General features: G+C 46.9%; 8 protein-coding genes across 8 annotated transcripts; 6 read left to right on the top strand and 2 right to left on the bottom strand.

The window, feature by feature from the left end:
* Positions 1–205: 205 nt before the first annotated feature.
* On the top strand, positions 206–2,236 carry GL218_08402 (Biotin-protein ligase; the record flags this gene model as incomplete). Its single annotated transcript, XM_033585203.1, has 1 exon — positions 206–2,236. One exon carries the CDS (start codon positions 206–208, stop codon positions 2,234–2,236), a length of 2,031 nt encoding a protein of 676 aa, XP_033440706.1.
* A 500-nt stretch (positions 2,237–2,736) lies between these two features.
* Positions 2,737–3,244, bottom strand: GL218_08401 (Mitochondrial import inner membrane translocase subunit tim16; the record flags this gene model as incomplete). Its single annotated transcript, XM_033585202.1, has 2 exons — positions 2,737–3,159; positions 3,242–3,244. The coding sequence occupies 2 exons, from the start codon at positions 3,242–3,244 to the stop codon at positions 2,737–2,739; spliced, it is 426 nt and encodes a 141-aa protein (XP_033440705.1).
* Positions 3,245–3,917: 673 nt separating this feature from the next.
* GL218_08400 (Protein transport protein yip1) lies at positions 3,918–4,914 on the top strand (the record flags this gene model as incomplete). The annotated part of the gene is made up of 2 exons (XM_033585201.1): positions 3,918–4,235; positions 4,306–4,914. The coding sequence occupies 2 exons, from the start codon at positions 3,918–3,920 to the stop codon at positions 4,912–4,914; spliced, it is 927 nt and encodes a 308-aa protein (XP_033440704.1).
* Positions 4,915–5,573: 659 nt separating this feature from the next.
* GL218_08399 (uncharacterized protein) lies at positions 5,574–6,326 on the top strand (the record flags this gene model as incomplete). Its single annotated transcript, XM_033585200.1, has 1 exon — positions 5,574–6,326. One exon carries the CDS (start codon positions 5,574–5,576, stop codon positions 6,324–6,326), a length of 753 nt encoding a protein of 250 aa, XP_033440740.1.
* Positions 6,327–8,321: 1,995 nt separating this feature from the next.
* On the top strand, positions 8,322–10,161 carry GL218_08398 (uncharacterized protein; the record flags this gene model as incomplete). The annotated part of the gene is made up of 5 exons (XM_033585199.1): positions 8,322–8,437; positions 8,520–8,647; positions 8,724–9,105; positions 9,192–9,479; positions 9,540–10,161. The coding sequence occupies 5 exons, from the start codon at positions 8,322–8,324 to the stop codon at positions 10,159–10,161; spliced, it is 1,536 nt and encodes a 511-aa protein (XP_033440739.1).
* Positions 10,162–10,526: 365 nt separating this feature from the next.
* On the bottom strand, positions 10,527–12,374 carry GL218_08397 (Ent-kaurene oxidase; the record flags this gene model as incomplete). The annotated part of the gene is made up of 6 exons (XM_033585198.1): positions 10,527–10,844; positions 10,919–11,213; positions 11,281–11,782; positions 11,837–11,927; positions 11,981–12,069; positions 12,125–12,374. The coding sequence occupies 6 exons, from the start codon at positions 12,372–12,374 to the stop codon at positions 10,527–10,529; spliced, it is 1,545 nt and encodes a 514-aa protein (XP_033440738.1).
* Positions 12,375–17,153: 4,779 nt separating this feature from the next.
* GL218_08396 (putative endo-beta-1,4-glucanase D) lies at positions 17,154–18,155 on the top strand (the record flags this gene model as incomplete). Its single annotated transcript, XM_033585197.1, has 4 exons — positions 17,154–17,219; positions 17,281–17,371; positions 17,490–17,617; positions 17,697–18,155. The coding sequence occupies 4 exons, from the start codon at positions 17,154–17,156 to the stop codon at positions 18,153–18,155; spliced, it is 744 nt and encodes a 247-aa protein (XP_033440737.1).
* A 1,142-nt stretch (positions 18,156–19,297) lies between these two features.
* GL218_08395 (putative neutral amino acid permease protein) lies at positions 19,298–24,147 on the top strand (the record flags this gene model as incomplete). Its single annotated transcript, XM_033585196.1, has 3 exons — positions 19,298–19,618; positions 19,703–22,192; positions 22,255–24,147. The coding sequence occupies 3 exons, from the start codon at positions 19,298–19,300 to the stop codon at positions 24,145–24,147; spliced, it is 4,704 nt and encodes a 1,567-aa protein (XP_033440822.1).
* Between the last annotated feature and the right edge of the window lie 153 nt (positions 24,148–24,300).

The raw sequence follows: 24,300 nt of genomic DNA, 5'->3' as shown, positions 1-24,300 counted from the left end.
TATAGTGTTAAGTCGCACAGTTCGACGTTGCGAATTAAAAAAGTAAATTACGCTAGAGGGCGGTATAAAGGCAGAAATTCGGGGGGATCCGAACCGGTCCTAGAATCGCCTCATTACCTACACTCCCGTCCCGGGGACTCATTAACAAATCCCCGTACTATTCTTTAATCCCTACAGCATCGGACTGCAGAGGATTTATCCCAACATGACGTCGCGAAAACTAAATGTGCTCGTATACACAGGCACCGGGTCTACAATTGAATCAGTCAAACATGCAATCTACTCCCTGCGTCGACTTCTCTCCCCAAACTATGCAGTCATCCCTATCACTGAGGCTATTCTGCTGAAAGAGCCATGGGCACCTTCTTGCGCGCTACTTGTTTTCCCAGGTGGCGCTGATCTTGGTTATTGTCGCGTGCTCAATGGGGAAGGCAATTCAATTATATCTCAGTATGTGCGCCGAGGTGGTGCATACTTAGGTTTCTGCGCCGGCGGCTACTATGGATGCAAGAGGTGCGAGTTCGAGGTTGGCAATAAGGCTATGGAAGTTGTCGGGTCTAGAGAGCTAGCTTTCTTTCCTAGCACATGTAGGGGTGGCGCATTCAAAGGCTTCCAGTATCACAGCGAGAAAGGGGCCCGAGCAGTCCGAGTGAATGTTGTGAAGGATGCATTCAGAGGGGCAGGGTTGGTCCCAGAGGTATTCACATCCTACTATAATGGTGGCGGAGTCTTTGTCATCCCAGAAAATGGAAACAGTGATATTGAGATACTAGCAAGCTATGCGGACGAACTCGATGTCGATGGTGGTCGTGAAAAGGCAGCTCTTGTGTACTGCAAAGTTGGCCAAGGTGCTGCTATCCTCACAGGACCTCACCCTGAATTTGCCGCTGTAAATCTAAGTCCACAGAATGATGTCGAAGGATATGACGACCTCATCGCTGCCCTCAAAGCTAACGATGATGCACGAACAGGCTTCCTAAAAGCGTGCTTAACTAAGCTTGGGCTGGAGGTCAGTCAGGAAACAACAGGTGTGCCATCCCTCTCTCGACTTCATTTGTCGTCAATCTCTAGTAACGACGTGGATGACTTATTGCACACCTGGGAGGACATCATCAGCAAAGAAGACGGCGAAGAATATATAAGAGCAGAAAACGACACATTTCATTTACAGAAGCCCGAAACAATGTGGTCCGTCACTGGCTTGAAAGAAGCACTAACTCCTGATGGTAGCCAAGATCAAAAGTCTCCTGACTTAAGTAGTCAAGGCATAATCGACTATAGCACAATTGTTAAGCGTATTGTAACCCACGAAACAGCCTGGCCAGAAGCCAAGGCAACTCCATACTTCAACCACAACGCGTTTTATTCTAGCTTGCAAGATTATCGGCGGACAGAATCTGAAGCGGAAGAATGGGGCGACTTTCTGATGTACGGAGAAGTTGTCACGAGCACGAACACGCTGCTTGAGAAAAACTTCAAGTTGCTTTCCAGACTACCGTCGGGGTTTACACTTACAGCAACAACTCAGGTCGCTGGGAGGGGACGCGGGAACAATGTCTGGGTGTCACCCGCTGGGGCGCTAATAATGTCTACCGTCATCAACCATCCAGCTCATATTGCGCCAAGCCGGCCCATCGTCTTCATCCAGTATCTAGCCGCTATTGCCATAGTCGAAGCTGTGAAGAACTACGATCGAGGATACGAAGAGGTCCCCGTAAAATTAAAATGGCCCAACGATATCTATGCACGAGATCCGAGGCAGCCTTCTTCATCCCCTCCTTCTTACGTCAAAATCGGTGGCATCTTATCCAACTGCAACTATTCGGCGGGAGCTTACCAGATTGTCCTTGGAATCGGAATCAACGCCAATAACGGGCGTCCCACCACCTCCCTTGACGCCCTGCTGCCATCACACCTCGCCCCCTTCCGAATTGAAAAACTCACGGCTGGAATCATTGCCCGTCTGGAATCTCTGTACAAGACGTTCGTGCGAAGAGGTTTCACGAGAGATATGGAGAGTGCATACTATGCACACTGGTTACACGGACGGCAGATTGTCAACCTAGAGGCACAGGGAGGAGTGAAGGCTCGGATCGTAGGCATTACTAGCGACTGGGGTATGTTAAGGGCGGAAGAGCTAGGAAGTGATGATAGACCGACGGGGAAGATATGGGCATTGCAGAGCGATGAAAATAGTTTTGACTTTTTCAGGGGCTTGGTGAAGAGGAAAATCTAGGCTCCTAACATTAGATCAAGGCTTGCATAAGCCTTGTATAAATGTGCCATTAAGTTACAATATACTGATCTTTGTGTATAGAGATGAGCGGGTCAAGAATCCCTTGATCGTTACATATTGCCAATATTCGCAGTGCAACATAACTTTAAGTTATTTCAATTCAATATGTGATCCTCATATATTCATCCGTAAGGAACCCGTCCGGTACCTATCTAATACACAAAGAACCGCTATATCTCGTCGCCCCTTTTTGACATAGTTATAATGTACAATAATTACAGTAGTACACGCAGCGTCGTTTCTCGTCTAACTCCGACCAGGAACGAACCGGTCCATGAATGCGTCAGAATTCCCAAATGATAACGCCAGGCCATGCCATGCCACAGTCGAGTGAAGATGCTTTCGTAAATGGTTGTTGCGTATAGTATGTGTCCGATCTCCAGCGACACTTAATCCCGCCTCCCGGGTCAAACTCCTATCCTCTTTCCATTTCCAAGTCACTACCGGTCCTTATACATCTTAGGCTTCCATCCCTCTTTTATCTCCGCCTCTTGCGCAGCTTTTTCCATCGCTGGTCTGACCTCGCCTTCTATACGTTCCCTCGCTCTTAAGACTTTGCTCTGTAGGTAAAAGCTTCCTCCCTTCTGCGGATCGTTCGCATCGAAGAGCTTCTTGAATCGTGACATCACCTCCTCCATATTCGCTTGTCCACCTTGAGGCGGCTTGACGTTTAGGATCTTGCACGCCTCATCTAGGGTCATGCCACTCGAGAGACTCGCCCGAGCCGATACTCCATTCGGATTCAACTTAGCCTGCGCTCGAGCATAGTTGGAGGATGCTTGCGCCTGCTTATAAGCTTCGGCAAAGGCGCGACCGAGTACTCGGCTGCCTACTACGACGATCTGCGTTATGATGCGATGCGCCTAGTTTTAATTGTTAGCGGCAATTGTCGGTGGCGCAAAGGTGGATTATGTCGGCTTAGAAAAATCTTCTTTATTAACGTACCATGTTTACAGCTTCCGACTTATAAAAGATAAAACACAACAGCAGGATCCCGTATACTAAAGGGATTCGCAAGGCCGTAGATCGAAGTTTGCGATCGAGGCGATAAGATGCTTCCTATTGATGGTGTTGAAGAAAAGAAAGTCGCCCCGAGGCTCGAAAATTGTCGCGATAGCGGAACGATTAGGGAACCCACATCGGAGTTGTGACTCCGGGCCTCCGGAACTAAAACATACAGACAGCCCGCTAGAGGTCCATGCCCCTGCAGTGTCACAAGGATTCGGCATAACGCCACAATTTTCACTAGCCACAATACAGGGGAAGCTAGAAGCCCTGAAGCCCTGAAGCCCTGAAGGTTACGTAGATGGACTTGATCTAAGCTTTCGCAGCCACGTCGGTGAAGACAGATTCATTTTTGGCGATCCGTTAACTTGAATTCCATCATCGTCGTGAAGAACGTTTCGAACACGTCTCACGGCTTCTTATGTCAAATCCACTCCAACTGTTTTCCCTCTCTATCATTTGAACTCTTTCATCCTTTGTACCTCTTAACCCTACACTTACTTTCTTATTTTCAACTTTTTCAACGTAAATACTTTTTGCCTCTAAACCTTCGCAACTTCGAGCCGATTATTCCCGTTCAAATTGAAGAACTACTTCGAGCATCGAACCGCAAAACATGTCGCAATACTACGGCGCACCCCCTCCAAATCAGTTCGGCGGTGCGGCGGCCGCGCAAAACCTTCAGTTCTATCCTTCGTCGTATTCGCCCGGTATACCAGCCCAGGGAACCCCGGCGCAATCATACGGCTATGGCGCGCCAACACCTAACCCTGGCGGATACGGCTTCGGCGCTGCGCCCGGTGTAAGTGGGAGGATGGGCGAACAAGGTGGCCTGCGGACGGGCTGGCTCGCCGCTTTCTCTACAGAAGGATATGATGGGGAACCACCGTTACTGGAAGAGCTAGGGATCAACTTTGATCATATCTGGATGAAGGTGAGCTTCCGAACGGCTTGCATCCCCTTAATTCGGCAGTAATATTGGCGGTAACATTAACCCCTTTCAGACTTTAGCAGTTCTCAACCCTTTCGGACGTATAGATCAACACATCATGGACGATTCCGACCTCGGCGGTCCCATCCTCTTCTTCTTCCTATTCGGCACATTCCTACTCTTTAGCGGCAAGGTACACTTCGGGTACATCTACGGGTTAGCGCTCATGGGATCGGTTGCGCTACACACAATCCTATCGCTCATGTCTCACGACGATACCAGTCCCACGACACCAGCTCAAGCCGCATATCCTTCTACCCCTGGCTACCCCGGCGATCCCAACGTGGGCGGTAGAGACGATTCTAAGGGCCACATCAGCAGTACTCTAACATTTGCAAGGAGCGCAAGCGTGCTTGGGTACTGTTTGCTACCGCTGGTCATGACTAGTCTAATAGGCATTGTCATACCAATGGACGGGCCGCTTGGCTACATCTTAACCAGTGCGGCAATCGTTTGGTGCACAACAAGTGCGAGTGGCATGTTTTGCGCAGTTGGACGGATGATGCAAATGAGGGCCTTAGTAGCATACCCGTTAATGTTGTTTTACGTTGGCTTTGGTATTATGAGCATCTTCAGCAGTCGAGGATCCGGTAGCTTGGGCAAGGCGGCAGGCGTGTCGTGAAATGGCATTCAGCTCGTTAAAGAAACTAAAAATACTAGACGTCTATCGAGGGTCGAGAATAGCAAAGAGAAGATTCAGTCCGCGTTGGACCACGGTAGATTATCGTATTCTACCAACAGGCAATGTATTCGGTTGCTGGTAGCCGATAGCGGCAGTCCTGGGGAAGGGATATGTAAGACAATAGGTGAAATAAGTTGATGTTAATGGGAGTAATGTGCCCACCATCTACCCATGTTTACAGTGTTAAACAAGTAATATGACAAAACATATACAATTACTTTGATTTTAACTGGGAATTACTTGCCCCTATTCACGATAAGAAATCTTGAGAAACTTCAAGTCCCTTGAGATTTAACAGCAAAAATACAAGAGAAATACCTACCTATATACAACTTACCTATGAAAAGGTCTCAAGGCGTACAACGAAAATGTACCCCATTACAAGCGGACTTTCACGTGTCTAGACTTTTCCCCCTTAGTAAATGATCATCGTATCACCAAAATCCTGGAATTGGGGCACCTTTTGTTACGCTTGGCTGTCTGATTTAGAATACTAGATTAGCACATATTGGAATACGTATTGATCAATGTCTTTTATCGAACAGTTTCATCAATAATTATCTCGGCATACCATAATCTTTAATGCATAAACATTTACTATGGATCTATCGAATACAGCTGCCATGCAAATACCACTTTATATAGCACCGCCAAACCTAATAAGCCACTCGAGGAGCGGTGCTAAATATCGTGCCTACTCAGAAGACGACATGGCAAGAGCAGAACAAGCCATTGCAGAAGAAGGCCTATCACTCCGCCAAGCCTCCATCAGGTTCAACGTCCCTAAGACTACATTGGCGGAGCGGCTAGGTGATAAACGGCCCAGACCGCCTCCTCGTAAGTCGGACGAGGAGAACAAGCAGCGGACCAGGTACCAATGGGCAGAGACCGACATGGCAAGTGCCATCGAGGCAGTCCAAAACGGAGACAAGATCGGCGAGGCAGCCAGACGGTTCGGCGTCCCGCCTAGCCATCTCAACGCACGGACACGGGGTAGAGCACCCAAGAACCTCCGCAGCGAGCTATCTCGGCTAACGCTCAGGCAAGAAGGTCTTCTCGCCGACTGGGCGACCGCTCAGTCGGCGTTGGGATGTCCGCCGACTAAGAACGAATTGTTCGGTCTGGCGGAACGGGTGCTGGAGAAGCAGGGCTCGGATAAGAAGCTGGGAAAACAGTGGATTGTGCATTGGATGAGGAGGTATCCCCAGATCGAAATTCTGGAGTGGGAAGCTAAGGAACTTAAGCCGAAAAGAGGCCAAAGGACAGATTCTGCTGTAGCGTTTTCTGTAGATCCGTTTGAGCCGGTTATTGATCTGGATGAGCTTTGTTACGGTGCCCCGGGAAATACCTAGTCGTGGTTAGTTGTTAGCTTCAGATAGTAATGGTATTTTATAAATATGGTGCGATATAATATATTTAGGAGCTTGGTACTTGTATGTTATGCCAATTATATCAAACGCTCGTAGGCAGTCACCTTATCTGAGAACAATGGTATCACAGTTGCTGAAATTTCAGAAATTAAGTGAACAATCAGAAGAGCGTTGACGTCAATCAACGAAACACTACCTTGTCTTGACATAAGCCCGCGCGTATACTTTCGGTCCAAATGTAAAGCATCAAGTTCATCGCGTAATGCTCAACTAAGCAATTGCTAAAGGGGGCATCTACGTGTACCCGTCGAGTTACGGAAAGCTTCCGAATCTCCCAGGTCAATGCCGGCGTTTCGCTTCGGAACGGTGATCAAACTAGGTAATATAACTGCACATCCCCGAGGATTCATGTGGTACAGCTCCGAGGCAGTACGACCAGATGGGCGGTTCGGTTATCCGGTCTGTCGGTTGGAGAGGCCTAGACGTACATAGCTTACATGCTTCAAACCCCATACCCCGGTTGATCCGGGCTGTCAAATACGCATGTAGTTAAATAGTATGATGTAGAGGCGGTAGTTGACAGTCAATATCAAACTATTATATCCAACTAAACAATATCCTACTTTTAATAACCTGTTAACGTAGGTATCAAGCTATTAATTCTGGAAGCCTATGAAGAAGCCATCGCCAAGCACGACTAGAATGTGGGGTATTTAGCTTCGCGTAGATCAGATCAACTAATCAAAACCCCTGGAATCCCGAAGCTTGGCATGCGCGGGCCGCTGCAGGCTAATAAATTCAAACTGTTGTACACGATCAAATTCTCGTAGGGCTTGACGCCGTGTTACGTTCCTCGATTGCTTTGAAGGGCGTTTGTCATCGTTTAAGATAGATACCAGGTTAAGTACCTTGGTTGAGTTACAATAACTATAGGATTTTGTATAGTTAACATTATAATTCTGATAGGTGTATAGTCTTAAGTCCGATACGCGTAATATCCGACGCGTATAGGACGTATACAGCTTCCGGGGGGGTGCGAGGCCAACTTCAAACTAAACCCTATAACGTCAACAAAGAATCTGATTAATACCTGTTTGATCAATGAGAGCCTTTCACTATGTACAAGTGAATGTATAGATCTTTTGTTTCTATTATGATTGGTTAGAACTACGTATTATATTATAGCCTACCTACATACATACCTATCTACATAGGTACGTCTTTGCATCTCGGAATACTTTGACAAGGTTGGGGTTAACATTCACACCTACACCCACACACACACCCCATTCTTGACTCCATAATGTACTAATGCCGAATGTAACGGTTACCCTGGTAATTCTGATATGTCACCTTGCTACTGCTTCTCAATGATTTGACAACTCTCCGACAATCAAGTCCAAGCTCTCAAGACCAGTTTTCCCCGTGTTTCTCCTCTACCTAGGTCCATCCTAGGTTGGGGTACGTAAGTACGTATGCCAGAAGACATTTAGGTACGTGTTTGTCAATGTCATATCACGGCATCAGTATAGTCCTAGGGAACCCAACACAAACGTAATTCGTACCCTATCAAACCTCGCATATCCCATACTTAGGTCGGTATGGTTGTTGACCAAGATGCGTACCTAGAAATCTTTCTTATTAATGCTGCGTCACCGAGGTTCCCCTATCAGAAGGATCAACTCTTTGACACCCTCCCCTACCAGGATGCCCATACCCTGCTGCATAGCAACCTACCTACCTACCTACACACATACATACGAGGTAAAGCTGCTATCTGCGCAGAGATAAAATAAATTATGTACTCCGATAAATAATCCTGCAACTGCCCATAAGCTTAATCTCAACGTCTTTTTTTTTCTTTTCGATCCCGCCCCCATCCCACTAATACATATATCATTTCCCTCTCCTCTTCCTACTCGACATACCTAGCCAGACTAAAAAAAAAGAGAAGGCAGGGAAATCACGGCAACAGCCATGGCGACGTCCGACGGCAACGTTTCCGGCAAGGAAGAGGGAAACCTCTCGCAAGAAGAACGTGTCGAGAAGGATCTGCATGTTGCGGCTGAAGAGGGCGTCGCGGCAACCGACAGGTAAGATGCTACGAGTATTACTAAACAAAACACACACAAAAAAGTACCTAAACTTACAAGCTTACCAAATTCTGATTTATAGTAACGGTGTGTCTATCGCCGAGTTTGACCGGGAAGCCGAAAGAAAACTCCGTACCAAGATAGATTGGATGATAGTCCCGACGGTGTCTATCTTGTATCTATTTTGCTTCATCGACCGATCTAACATAGGTGCGTACGCTTTTCACATTGTATCCTTACAGTTTAACTTATTTTTATTTTCATTCGTTATACTGACATCTCTCAGGCAATGCAAGACTCGCCGGTCTCGAGGAGGACTTGGGCATGAAGGGCAACGACTACAACATGCTTCTATCCGTCTTCTACATCAGCTACTGCCTTTTCGAGGTCCCGTCCAACCTGGCGTGCAAGTGGCTTGGTCCCGGCTGGGTCATTCCCATTCTATGTCTCGGCTTCGGCATTTCCTCTCTTGGCATGGCCTTCGTTCGTGATTTGCCCGCGGCTTGTGGCGTCCGCTTCCTCCTTGGCGTCTTTGAGGCCGGCATGATGCCCGGAATGTCCTACTATCTTTCCCGATGGTACCGCCGCTCCGAACTGGTTTTCCGGATCTCTTTGTTTGTCGTTATGGCACCATTGGCCGGCGCATTTGGAGGTCTGATCGCTTCGGGGTACGTATACTGATTAATCACTTGCTTTATTGAGGATTTATACTACCTATTATGCTTAAGACTCGCCGTTAACTCAGGTATAACAGTCTCCTAAGCCTATCCAACATCGGTAGTGTTACCGCTTGGCGTATGATCTTCTTAGTCGAAGGCATCATCACGATAGGTCTATCATTGATCTCGTTCGTCACGCTTACCGACCGTCCCGAAACGGCACGCTGGCTCACGGCGGAGGAAAAGACTCTAGCAGTCGCCCGTGTCAAGTCGGAACGTTTAGCCCAAACTGTTGTTCTCGATAAGACCGACCGCAAGAAACTCTGGCTAGGCTTCTGGAACCCCGTTGTCCTATCGACCAGTTTCATCTTCCTACTTAACAAGTATGTTTAACTATCCCGTTTCATTTAATGTTTCCGCGATCGCTGACTTGGAAACCATAGCATTACTGTCCAAGGCCTAGCCTTCTTCACGCCTACTATCGTAGCCACCATCTATCCGAATTACACGACGGTCCAGAAGCAGCTATACACCGTTCCACCATACGTTGTCGGGGCCGCATTTGAAGTCGTTATTCCGCTCCTGAGCTGGCGTATGGATAGACGACAGGTCTTCTTAATACTCACCGCGCCCTTGACAATGGTGGGTTACATCATGTTCCTAGCAAGCACCGACCCCAAGGTGAGATACGCGGCAACCTTCTTCACAGCTATCAGTTGTTTTGCCGTTGGTGCATTGAGTAATGCGCAGGTAGCAGCACAGGTTGTCAGTGACACGGCACGCAGCGTAAGTCTCGCGACTAACATGACGTTTGGCGCCCTTGGTGGCCTCATTGCTACCTGGTCGTATCTATCCTGGGACGGACCCGATTACCCTATTGGCAACGGATTGAATCTTGCTGCCTCCAGCTTGTTACTCGTTATAACTACGGTAACCTTATTCTGGATGAAGGCGGACAACAAGAAACGCGAGAAGCTGGACGTCAGAAAGGAGTTGGAGGGGCTATCACAGGCGCAAATTGAGAGTCTCGAGTGGAAACATCCCGGCTGGAGATGGAAACCCTGAGCTTTTTATTCAAGGCTTGATACACATGCTTGGTTGTGGGTTCATTGCGGAGATTTAATTTGATAGTCAGCCCCAACCTAGTATCTAATGTTGCTTTATGGACAGCCACGTCCCTAGTAAAGAAACGTCTAGCCTTCGATATACATAGGGTACGTAGTTACCTAATGGACGAGGCTATACGATGTCTCATTTACATAAGACTTTCCATATTCAGTGTGCCGTAGGTTTTCGAACGCAAAGTAAATCACATATTAGGTACTCGAGACAGCTGAAAGCGATTTCGTTGTCGTTTCTTAAATCTATTTTGGGAATAAAAACTAACAAGGCGGCGCCGCTAAACGTAACAATGAATTGTAGCAATTTCTTTACACGGTTGTCTTAACCCTCTTGAATAGCACCTCCTTCGTCGGGTCGGGAAGAACGTCAGTGCCCATATTGATGTTGGCATAACGCTCGGTAAGGCCCTCGGGCATCTTAAGGTCGTACTCGAGAAGGATGCGCGCGAGGATCAGCTTAATCTCGTTGGCGGCGAAGAAACGGCCAGGGCATGAATGGCGGCCGTATCCGAAATGCATAAAGTCCTTCGTCACTGTTACGAACTGGTATTGCTCCTTATTCTTGTATCCTAGAGTGTCCTCGGTCGTGCCATTTCGTAGGTTCAAGAATCGATGAGCGTCAAATTCCTAAGACGATGTTAGTTCTTTACTTTTTAATGTTCGTACGGATGAGAACACGTCGTTCTCCAGGCTAATATTACCTCCGGATTGTGGTATAACTCGGGATCCATTACAGCTAACGCGTGCGGCGCCTCGATCAAGTAACCGGCGGGTAGGTGAGTGCCGTCGCTAAGAGTAACGGGTTTTTGGACATATCGCGTAAATCGGACCAGGTTAGCAGGGTTCATTCGCTGCGACTCCTTCATGACACTGTCAAGCAGCTTCATCTCGAAAAGAGCGTGGCTTGTTGTGACACCGTCGTGGCGAGCAAGAACAGTCTTAATCTCCTCTCGTAGCTCATCGATTATATGAGGTCTAACTACAAGGTCGTAAAGGCTGTAGGGAAAGGTTAATGCAATGCTCTTTTCGGAAAGATACTAGGACATAGGGATATCAATCTTACATCATTGTAACCGTGAGGGACGTAGTGTGGATGGCGGCCATGCTGAGGTTTAGCTGCGCTTCGGCGATTACTTCGTCGGTAAAGCCCATCTCATCGGCCTTCTTCATCATCCATTGCAAAGCATCGTCGGAAACTTCCTCGCCTGCATTCATAGCCGCACGGCGTTTTTCGAGAACGGGCTGTAGGAAAGCGTGCGCCTTCTTGCGATCTTCAAACAGCTTAGTGACTTCGGGAGTGAAGTATCGGCCAACCCATCGCAACCACTGGTTCCACTTCTTGAGCCCCTGGATGCCATTGACATAGTCTAACGTGTATCCGATACTAGCCTGCAAGTATTCATCCGAACGACATAACTCAGGTCCAATGAATAGAGCACCAGAGATGGTAGCAACCATGCGCAAAACTGTCTGATAAACCACCACGGATGTCCAGTCCTCACATGGCGGTAGTTCCTCGCGAATAGTACGTTCCGTCTCCGCGGAAAGTCGGGGGTTGATACGTACTTCAAAATCGGTTAAATTGGCCACTCCAAAATAGTTTCAATGTATAAACTTACCTAGACTACGGGTAAGGTCACCTCGAACAACGTTCATGACTAGACTTGATACTTGTGGTCTACCAATACCGAGGCGGTGGTGTTCGTTCGTCTACAATTAGTTAGTACCCGGGATTATAGCTCAAGATTGCTGATATATCATACAACATCGAAAGCTTTGTCGAGGCTTATAACATCATCCGGTAGATGCCTCACTTCCTCCATGAGCCGTCGAGGTAGGACAATACGGTCGCCTATCTAGCAAGATTAGCATTCTCCCATCTCTTAAGAAACGAGTCCTCTTCGTACCATCGAGAGTAGTCACCCTAAATGCCGTAGTAGATTTGAATAAGTCGTAACCCTTTTTGTAGAATTCCAAGCCCCGCGTCACGAACGCCTGTCTTCGCTTTGATGCACTTCCATACTCCAATCCCACCAGCGGTAATTTACTGTTACCACCTCCAAGAAGCACCGTAGCGAGGAATACTGAGGTAACGATAACAGCAACGGATGCAAGGACAGGTCCCCGCTCCTCGAGGAAACTTGCAGCCACATCCATTGTTTTTTCTTAGTGAACTCTGTCCGTGTAACTAGATTGTACTTAAAGAGGTCGACTAACAAAGCCGCCAACTTTGAAAGGGAAAGACTATTAAGTAGCAGCAGATGGGTCCTTTTTATTCTGAATCTGCAACTCTTCGTGATCTGCGCAGGGCCAAAGAAACAAATATAATTGGATGACGGGATAATACACTAGATACGCGGAAAGGGTTTCATTACAACTCGGGACTGAGCATGCCCGTTCCACTAAATTGCAAGGGAGACAGGGAGAGGGTGTATAAGTGGTACCGTCGATGGGGTATGAACCAATGATCTCCATCGCATTTAAACTCTTAGTCTGGGAACGAATACGACTTCAAAACTGACGTCTAATAGTTGCAGGGTACGTTACCATATCACTGTTTGCTATTGGCTCTCATTAAAATCGTACATATGTACGTATGTATGTAGTCCTAAAGTCACTAAAGTCACTAAAGATGAGAGAGTTAGAGAGAGTGTGAGATGAATAAATCCCTTGCATATTCCGTGCTACGTATACACAACAGATTGCCAAACAGCAAGATTTATCACATGGCTCAAATCGCCAACAACCGAGAGACTATTATGTACTACTTATACGTACTACCTACCTATGTAATCAAACTAGAGTAGTATTCTCCCTCGACTAACTCACGGAACTGTTTTACTTCCGAATACCCTAGCTACTATAGTACCGAACTGGTAGGGTATCCTTCGATGTTGCGTCCAAAACCCATTTGTCAAGACCAATCTAGTGCTTATCGAATACCGAAGTAGGGTATTGCTTACCCAGATGCCAACGCGCCATTGAATCGGCTAGGCAGACTAGGATGGTTGGACATCTAGAATCATTGATTATGGAAGCGAGGTAGCATTTCACAAAGTCAACGTCACTGATCATCGCCGCAGGATCTACTACATACGGCAAGTGCACAAAGACTGGCGAAATCTAATTGTTAGTGTTCTTGGATTATGATCCTATTCCTATTCCTATTAACTAGCAATTCAGCTGAAGAAATAGGCCCGTGAATGTCTTGATTTTAGGTCATAATTAAAGGCCCATAATTATCAAGTCTAACATTGCACGAGCCCATCGGGTCAGCGGAGTAGCCGAGTTAGCCTTTGATTTAAGATGTCCTAAAAATATCGTACCAAGCGAACGGTAGTTAAATCCAAGCGGAGATGGTGAAGGGAGGTCGCGAGCAATTTCAAATATCAGAATATTTGGATAATACTTAAAAACCAAATCAGAAGAAAGGCAGGATTTGCCGGTTCAAATTCCATGTTGGAAGCTATGATTCGGTATTTTCCAAATTTGTACATTATAATGCCGCGTGGAGTTGCCCCAATTTGGTCATTTTTCGCCTTATACGTCCCCATTCAGACACCTCCGAACATGTCTCGGCCCAGCTACCTTTAAGCTTATTTCCACATCCGTAGGGCTTAGATAACGCGTAATGTAACCTCCAAGGATTCTCCTTCTAGAAGCATTTTTAATCGAAGATTTCCTCCCTCTCTAGACTGTGTGTTGAACTGTATGTTGACACATGGAGATGCATTTGACATGGAGATCACAATCATGAAAGGTCTCTAGGGATAAAAAATCCAATAAAATGAAAGATATCAAGAGAGGCAACAATGATCCTTGAAAGCCAAAAAATGAGATTTCGAAGTGGTTTAACTACGCCTTATTGAATCGGGTTGTCTTGTATTTGAGTGAGAAATCCGAATACGACCGTTTCGAACCTCAACGCGCAATCCTGTAGCCAATCCACAACTATACGAACCAACATCTACAAAGTCACTTTTGAGAGATTAAAATTTCTATTACAGGCAACAGCGAGCAATGAGTTGTTTGTCAAGAGGCTAACCCCTAAGTTATCTTAGCAACGTCAAACTTCTGAAAGGAGAATTCCCTCTACTTTCTGCGGGAACTCCATTCTTTACGCGTCCTCCATTGCGGACCTTCCTCGTTTAGCGTATATTCTCAGGGCGCGAAGCAGATCATCACAGCCTGTCTATACTTGTCAATCAATCAATTCGTATTCGTTATCGTCATGGAGGAACCGGATACGTTTAAGCCAAGCAGTAACTTGCCTACGCGGCTCCTGTCACGAGGTGGAACCAAACAGCATGGAAACAACTTCGTTGTTCCTCAAGGAACTAACTACCTATGAGGTTCTAAGTCTGTACATACTAGTCCTGTTCTTTGTTCTAGATAAAACATCTAGAATTCTGACAGCTCCAACTATATACTAGGGGTCGAGATTCTACGGATATGATCAGAATAGGCGTTAGTATAGCTGTTATTCTTTGCTACGTGTCGACGGGTCCTAGCTTACCGCCCTTCATGATACACCCTGAAATAAGACTAAGAGTTGTTTGATTTAATATACTTACCTCTTAGGTGACCATAACATAGGTACCTTGTTCAATGCAATTGCTAACACACAATCCTTAAGCCCTCTATTTTAAATTTACCATAACAATCTTTAGCTAGCCAAGTCAATATTCTCTCATCCGTCACTACTACAGTACGCTAAACTCACAGTTGTTTCGAGCTTACAGTATATTGGGTGTTCCCTCCAAAGGACTGCGACTGTCCCTTCGAATTTCTATATTCCCGTGTTGTCCAAATTTATTTCACGGCAATTACATTGTCCCGATAAGACCATACTCCTTATTAAAAGTTCAACCATAGCTCAGGTAAATTCAAAGGAAATTCTTCCTCGTGAGGCAGCAGAGTTGTTTCCCGAGTCCCAGCCCACGTTATCACACCCTCTATACACTTCCGACAGTCATACAAAATCGATAGATCGGAGGCCCTGGGTAATCAATGCTTACCTGCAGCAGGCCTGAGTCATACCTCTGCTTTAGGGTGATATAAGTGGCTACTGAATAAGCAAGGCCAATAATTGCACCGTCATCTAGTACCTAATTCGAGTACAGGTACCTACATAGGGTCGAGTAATTTTAACCATTCGTTAAACTAGCGTGCTCACATATTTGTACTTCATAGCTTACCTTACACGTATGTTCCTGGATAACGGGAATCGATAATGTGTCTGATAAGAGTCTTTTATATCCGTTACTATGGTCAACAGCCGTAACGAATATGCCTATACGGCCACTAACCCAATACAGATGCCGACTCCTTTTCCGGATATCGGCAACGTCAGGTCGAAAACGGATGTATCAGAAAAATACCCAATGTCGAGGATCCCGGCAACATTTTGCCGAATATAACATTTAAGAAATATTTAAGATCTACTTTTTTCCTCCTCTCTGGTAGTTTTCTATTCTAAGTGTACTAGGTAATCTTCTAGATTGATTCGTAGCACGGGTAGGGCAGACAAGAAGCGACTTCGGGGTTAATAGAATCTATCATCTACACCCCAGATATGACATAGAGTTTAAGCGCATAATATGAAGTATATTGATGGGTGTTTCAAAACTTAATGCATTACCCGGTGGGGGCGTGAAAGGCGGAGAGAATCTTAAAAGTTAAGAGTCACGAATATGCTATGATATGGGATGCCGAACAACGTCCTTTCTTGAATGAGCCAACATAATGTCTCAAGCTCTATAAATATCTTGATTTATTAGTAAGCTTTCAGACCACACAAGCTACGCAAGGTAGAAACCATCCACGGTTAGTAGCCCAAGTAAAAAGGATAAACGTGGTCTAGACGAAATAATACATCTATCACAATTGTCACACAGCTCGCCAGTACTTCTTCACACCTAACGGCCAGTCCTCATCCTTAAGTGCATTCTCTGCCCCCTATCTTGCCTTTTCCTTTACTACTTTCTCCACGTATATGACAAGGCGACGAAGACCAGCATAGAAAAAGAGAATAGAGGAGCAATAGCATAGTCATGCCCAGGAAGATACATCTCGAAAGACGACATAGTCATAGCTCATAGCACCAATACGAAGAATATATTTAGGGGTGCCTTGAAACCTATCATTCCAAATCGAATCGGCCCTTTCTGCATCATGTGAATATAGGGGTAAGAGTTATGTGGCTGTAATAGATTCGGTCTTACGAGTATTTACCACACGCACCGCTCAGCTAAAGCATGGCAGCCCAGCCAGCCCAGCACCCCCAACCCCATTACCGCACCAATACCGTTTTCCTGGGGCGCAAGACGTCGTCATATCTCATCTTCATCTCAGCCATACGCGCTCGACAGACTCGCTTGGCGTCCGGAACGTAGGGCTGTCGTCCCGTACGCTCTCCATGCGCCCCGGATTCCCCATGCAGATGCAATAGAATTTCCCCGTACCCATTTCCCAACCCGTTACTACTTTTACCAGGATTCGCCGTACGGAACTTTCCTAATTCGACATTGATCGACTCGCAGCCAATCAGTCGGGGCCTAGATATGAACTCTGGCTCTACCGGCTATATTACCCCAGGCCCACCGGGTGTACCACAATCTCGTCCAATATCTGGACAGAGTTGGACCTCGATCTAATCTGCGCCGAAGAATTTCTGGATAGCGGCTTGTTGGCCTTGATTGAAGGCTTAGGCGACCCTCTGCGTTACGGAGATAGAGTTGAGGGGGGTTCGCTAGTATCGGCATCGCTTGTCCCTACTTTATTCCGTTCGGCATATAGTCGCATCAACCTTGCATGGATTATATACTCATCTATATATATGCGCGATGAAACTCTGGGGCAAAAGAAGGCGAACTCGCTACCTCAAGCCTGGTCGTTCTCACGTATCCTATCCTATAACTACCTGTCAACGACAAGATGAAGTTCTCTTTGTTCGCGGCTGCAGCATTTGCCCTGTCGGCTGAGGCTCACTGCATCTTCCAAGTAAGCCCAGCACGAATCCAGCATATAAATGTCAATAACTTACGAATCGTGATGTTCTTAGGAAGTCTCAGTCAACGGCCAGAAGCAGGGCTCTCTGGTTGGTCTTCGAGCCCCGAGCGACAACAACCCCGTCTACGATGTGACTTCACAAGGTAAGACTACCTGAGAGCTGCAAAAAAAGAAGAGTCAAGAACTTTGCAGAACAGCTGAGGAGTTCCTATGAAAAATAGGAAATAATAATACGAAAAGATGACTAACTCTTCACCCTAGACATCATCTGCCAGAAGCAAGGCCACACTTCCGACAAGGTCATCAGCGTCGCTCCGGGGGATAAGCTGGGAGCCTACTTCGGCCACGTCATCGGCGGTGCACAATTCGCCAACGACCCCGATAACCCAGTAAGGAAAACCTATCTACCTTGCCTAGCTTCTAAGAAGTAAAGACGAAATGATGACAGTTCTAACCCATGTATGATAGATTGCCAAGTCGCACAAGGGACCTATCACAGCATGGCTTGCTAAGGTAGACAACGCGGCTACTGCGAGTAAGACTGGGCTCAAGTGGTTCAAGATCTGGGAGGACACTTTCGACACCTCGAGCAAGCAGTGGGGTGTCGACCACATGATTTCCAACCAAGGCTGGGTTAACTTCCAGCTGCCGCAGTGCATTGCTCCCGGCGACTACCTCATGCGTGTCGAGACCCTAGCTCTGCACTCTGCGAAGTCGCCGAACGGTGCCCAGTTCTACATATCGTGCGCTCAGATCAAGGTCAGCGGCAGCGGCAGCTTCTCGCCTAGCCAGACCGTCAGCTTCCCCGGTGCCTACCAGAAGAACGACCCGAGCATCGTTGTTAACATCTACGGCGCCCTTGGCCAGCCTGACAACGGTGGCAAGCCGTACAGTGCGCCCGGCAACGTCCCCGTCATCCAATGTTAATTACCTAAAGCAACTCGGAATAGCGCGATAATCGCCTGTGAGGGGATGGTGTTGATTGGCCGCCTGGTGTATAGGGAGCATATAGTCCTGCAAATCTATATTTATATATCTGACACCCACCAAGAAACACATTCCGACCGTCAATAAGCGGGTTGATTTGTATAAGTCTAGTAGGAAATTCTAAACGAAGTTGACATATCATAATATTAAGGGTTCACTTTAAAAATCGCATGCTACCAAGTCCTATCTCTGTGACCACTAAGGGGTATTTGTTGAAAAATATGGTGGGATTGACCTTTCGAATCATGTTATAGAAGTAAGAACTTACTGGTTCTGGGAATGCCGCCATTCTGAGTCACACTACACATATGCGCTTCGGACGTAAGCTAGGTAGTTCGATTTGGTGTTCACCGAAGAAACTGGTGGTATTAATGTCGCCAATTGTGGCATGAGTTGAAGTTGAATATAGTATCGCTACGAATGAGGGAAATGGACTTACGTTATCCACCGCTACGCAGGTGCCGTTTTCCGACTTGAGGGATGGGAATCGTTTCATCAGCCGCTCTCTGACCCTAGATGTTTCTATATCTGAAGGATTTGTCTGACAAACAAATCCTTCCGTGCGGGGAGGCAAGGGGAAGTTGAAGCAAAGTGATGAGACGATCCATCCCACCAACCGTGTTGAATCTTCCTTATGCAGTTGTTATGGTCTTCTACCTTATGCTGCTCAGGCTGACTGGGCAGTTAGGCACTTCGATCGACCCATAGAAGTGGTGCCGTGGGGCAAAATACCCCGTTGGGACAAGGGGCTGTGCATAAGCGACGCTGCCCTACCAATCATCACCCTTCTCTTCCTTGCTCTATCTAACTGGGATTTCCCGGCGTATTAACTGATTTGAAAGTAGTCTAGTTCAGCTGAACTGACTGTGCATATCGCGGCAGCTAGGGCTATGTGGACCCCTGTGAAGAGCCGCTTGGGGTCCAAATACTTTTAGGGTGTCGAGTGTCCCGCTGCTGCTCGAGATAAAGTTAAGAATAATAGAGTAGAATAATATATTATGACATGAAACCTATTATTTTCGAGAGATATTAGTCTTTAAGATAAGTGTATATCGGCAATACACGGCATAGCATATGCCATAATGGCACCCCCGACATTGCAAACCTCAGTTAGTGCGTTGAGCATAAGCTCCCCTATTGAGAAAGCGGCAGATATATCCGAACAAAAAGAAATCGATGCAATCTGGAAAGAAGTCTACAACAAGGTCGTCGAGCTCGCCGGTGGGGATCCGAGGCGAGTTCAAGGGACCCTCGACATCAACGCTGTTCTTAAGTACGTTGACGACGTACAAGCCTCTAGCAAGAAGAAATCCGAGAAATTCGGCACGTTCAAGAACATAGTCAATAGAACGTTACAATGCATAAATACTGTCGGAGGAATAGTTGCCGACGGTGCCTCAACCGTAAGTATACTCATATTAGCAAGCCTATGATCTTGCCCATCGACTTTGATGCCGATAACAAGACTCGCTAACAAAGGTTCATAGGTATTTGCCCCAGCGGGGATGTGCTACAACGCACTCACCTTCGTCATACAAGCTTGGCAGGGCTATGAAGGTATCTTTGATAACCTCGCCGAGTTGCTTGAGAAATGTACAGAATTCCTCGAGCGCCTTGAGTCCTATCAGGGAAAGATGGATAAGAGGCTTACACGTGTTGCGGTTCAAAACCTTCGACTGTTCGTTGAAATATGTGATCGCACAATCAAGCTGCGCAAAAAGCACAATAAGCTATTTGCCTTCACGAAGCAGTTATTCTTGAATGACAACGGCATTCAGGATCTGCTTGGCTTCATGGATCGACTCAATAATAAAGAGGCCCTTCTGGTTAATGCGCAAACTTACAAGATCGTGAGTGATAGCGCTGGGGACATCAAGTTAATACTTGATAGCCAGAAGGAGCAGAAGAAGGAACAAGAGTCAAAGAAGTGGAGGGCGGCCATTGCAAAGGCGCTAGGATTCCCTCCTACGTCGTTGGACAAGGACGGGGAGCCGATTCCATCTTGGCAAAAGACTTTTGATGCTCGTAAGAACATGCTGGTCGATGACACTGGCAAGTGGATCTTAGAAGATGAGGTATTCCTTGAATGGACGGACTCGAAATCTTTTAAGAAGCCCGTGATGGTTTTGGGAGGCAGGAATGGTTCTGGAAAAACGTCGGCGATGGCTAACACTATGAAATATCTGAGGAAGATAAGTCAAGTTGGACCGGCCTCTCGAATTGTCACGCCTTACTTCTTTGTAGATGTCGACAAGAAGAAATCTGACGATGAAGATACCAGCACTGTTCTAGAGTTAGTTTCGCGGGCGCTACTCTGGCAGATTTCGATCGCCTACGAAGCGATGACTAAATCCGTATACCAAATCCTTGAGCGAACTCCTGAATTTGATGGCTCGCTCGACCTCTGGCAACAGCTATTTATTAACAATAAAGAGCGCATGAACCCAGATACATCATTCTTCTTATTCATCGACAACTTTGACGAGACGCTCGTCCCACTACTCGAGAAACTGACCTCCGGAGGCATGGGCAAGAAGACTCGGGTCTTCTTGACCACCCGGCCGCAAATGGTCTCGGAGTGGTTCGAAAAAGAAAAGTGGATCGAGTTCAATATGATTCCAATTTCCGAGCATAATAAAGATGATATTGACAAGTATATCATTTCTCGAATGGATAGTATGCCTATCCTCAAAGATGCTAGTCGCCCAGGTATTTCTGAGTGGCGAGATAAGATCCTGAGGACATTACGATTCAAGTGTGCCGGCGATTACTTCAAGCTAAACTCGAGTCTTGATGCCCTTGCAAAGGTCGACTTGATTGATGACATCAACGAAGTGCTTGCGGATGCTGATAGGACTCGCGTCGATCAGATAGATGCTGAACTTCGGCGGCTCAACACCTCTCGCACCATCAAAGAAATTCAAGAAATAAACGAGATCATCCTATGGATCGAGACTGGCCGACGTTGGTTGACCATCAACATGATGGAAGACCTATTGTCTGTGAAATACCGGAATAGCTCAGCCGCGCAACCTCCTAACCCCATTATCCCGCTTACGCGACGAAAGACAGACTCGCCAAACATTGAGAGCATCGCCCAGGAGGCTACCCCTAAGACTCTCACCATATCACTACTTCCTTTTGCCCAGAAGCTAGCAGAGAAGTACCCAATATTCGCCGTAAAGGATTCAGGATACATTGATTGGCGCTCCCCAGAGGTCAAAGACAGAATCCCATCTAAAGGTTCTGATCCAGGTGCCGTGATGGATGTTGCCGCATCGGGTCCGCAAATAATTCAAGAGTCCGAAATTGTTATCGTACAGCATTTTCTCAACAACGTATGTCCACCCGAGCTCTACGAGAGGTTCGAATTCGAACATTTTTTCCGTACGAAGCTCGGCGCGAGACATAAGGAGTACATCTGCCTCGATCCTGACAACGCTGACATTAAGGCCGCCATAGCTTGCTTAACCATTCTCACGGAGGAAGAATTGAGGAACAATCGAGGTCTTCGTCAGTATGCAATTAATTGGCTGCTAGACCATTTAAAAGAGGTTGATCTCTCAGCAGCTGATCGAGATTTGAAGGCGCAAGTTGGTCCGCTCCTCGTGAAGCTATTTACAGAGGAATGTGGAATTGACTCCTTGTTCTGGCCTTTTGAGTTGGGCGTGAGCAAGCAAACTTGGGAAGATGACGAGAACGTCGATCTTCGCTACACCCGGATTGAATGGGTCTATTCTACGGCTGGAGTCCAGGAGGTCTCTCGCTGGCTGCGTGACTCTTCGGTAACGAAGCGCATCACTAGTGACCACCCAGGCGCCTCATTTGTTGCAGAAGTAAAAAGCTCCGCCAACCTACACAAGACAGTGCTCTCATATGCTGCTAAGCACTTAGCAGACCATCTATTCCGCCGTGTAGAGTTCCTTAACCGTCATTTCCGTTGTGCGTGTTGTTTTATTCGCGGGTATTTATCACGAGTGAGTCCTCGAGCCTCTTGTTTGTAGCACGCGAAACGTTTTAGCTGATAACCTCTATCTAGCTTGATCCAGAAAGGGCATCCCAGATGCCAAATGATTCACCCGTATATAGTGAGGAGGGTAACGCGCACATCCTCGACAAATTTGAAAGCGCACTATTCACTATTGAGCAAGTGAACGAGATCGAGACATTTGCAACGGAAGTGCTTCAAAAGTCGAATGATACGCCAGAAGAAGAGTCGAGTTGGGAGACTCATGGTGCATTAATTATATTTCAATTATGTGCCGAAGCCAGCGCCATTGAGATTTATCAATCTCGAGCACGGAAGGCGGTCGATCTCAACCCTCGGAATTGGCACGCGGTTCATTTCATCGCAAAGCAACCAAACATCGGCGACGAAGAAGCAGTGCGGCTATTATCCGGGGCCAAACAAGAAATTGACAATATTCGTGCTCGGGATCCAGAATGGATTATGGACCATAACAACTCAGCATTGCTAGCACGTATTACATTGGATCTGGGAGACCGCCTGTGGGACTTGTCTCAAGACTATCAACTTGCTGCACGCACCCACAGGGAGAGTCTTGAGTACGACTACGTCCGTTTCACGGACTATACCGAGGTCCTTACTCGATACCAGAAACAAGGGGCATTTTCCGAGTTTATTGCTTTCATCGAGACGTTGAATAAGACCAGCGAAACTTGGGCCGAGTATTTTGACGAGTTGGTTTACGCGTTCGTATATCAGCTTACAGCCGATTCGGACTCTAACAAGCTATCCCAAGCTGCGGATGAAACCAACCGCTGGGATGTCATCGAAGCTTTCTTCACTCTGGCGTTAGATATGGGTGTTAAACGAGAAAACCACGATCTCCTCTTTCTTCTCCGACACGGTTTTGCAAAGACGCTTGCAAACGCCGCCGGCGGATTACAGGAAGACAAAGTCGTCGCCATCCAAGAGAAGGCCCTTGAAGATGTTAAGCTTCACCCCAGTGATGATTTATCTCGATATGAAATAGACGAGATGACTAACTCTCTTGCCGAAAGCTACTTGCGTAAAGCGTTCCAACCTGATTTAGTTGTTGACAAGATTGACTTTTACGGGTCTCGCATTGCCGACTTGCTACCAGATGTCACAAACGAGAGACTAAACATTTGGGGAAGCAACGTTAATATATGCTGTCTAATACGATACCACCATAAGCGTAAGAGCGGCTCGAAGCTTGCCAAGGAGTGGACGCAGAGGATAGTACGCACAAGCATTGAACTTCTTTCTGATGAAGACGAGGAGAACGATGGAATGGCACACTGGCTGCTAGATCGCCTATTAACTACTATCGACGATACGAGAGGTGTCCGAATTTCGTGGCAACTGCGTAATCTATCGCAGCATGAGGCTCTGGTCAAATGGCAAGATTGGGCGGCCAATCATGCTACTACACCAAATGGTACAGCTGTAAACAGCAACTTTAGCCCTGTGGCCATCGACGGCGTGATAAAAGGAAGCGAGGATCCTAGTAACGTAGTGCTCGAGCCGCCTACGCCATCAAAAGCTACCGACGACAACGCCGCCGCAGCTCCTGAGAAACCGTCTTGGTATGTGATCTGTGACGGCTGTGACAAGCAGTGGACAGTGGTTGATGCGCCTCTATACACCTGTGCAGACTGCTTAGGCCAGATCCAACTTGATGGCGAATGCTATGAGCTGCACAAGAAGGGCGAGTTAAAGAAGAAAGGATTGAAGTGTACGAAGGAGCATGCCTTCATCGAAGTACCCGCTTTCGACGCAAGTTTATATAAAGACATTCCAAAGGCTTCAGTACCTCTTCCCGATGCTAAGCCCGGTGAGAAGAGGTGGATGTCTCTTGACGAGTGGAAAGATGAGTTGAGGAAGCTATATTTGAATGACGATGCTGTGGAAGTTAGCGTGCAAACGCCGGAGGTTATAACGTAGGTGCAAGGCTGTTTGTAGACTGTTTTAAGAGGCGTTCGTGGAAGGGTCAAGGGATGAGAGAATCACGTCGCAGCATTGAATCAATTACACGATGATGACGAGGATGATGATGAGTTATGAGAGAAGAAGGGTCAAAGTTAGATTGTGTAAAGA

The sequence above is a fragment of the Daldinia childiae genome (genome assembly GCF_008694065.1).
Source record: "Daldinia childiae strain JS-1345 chromosome Unknown Scaffold12, whole genome shotgun sequence".
Lineage (NCBI taxonomy): Eukaryota > Fungi > Ascomycota > Sordariomycetes > Xylariales > Hypoxylaceae > Daldinia > Daldinia childiae.
This window is presented reverse-complemented; position numbering and strand designations above follow the sequence as displayed.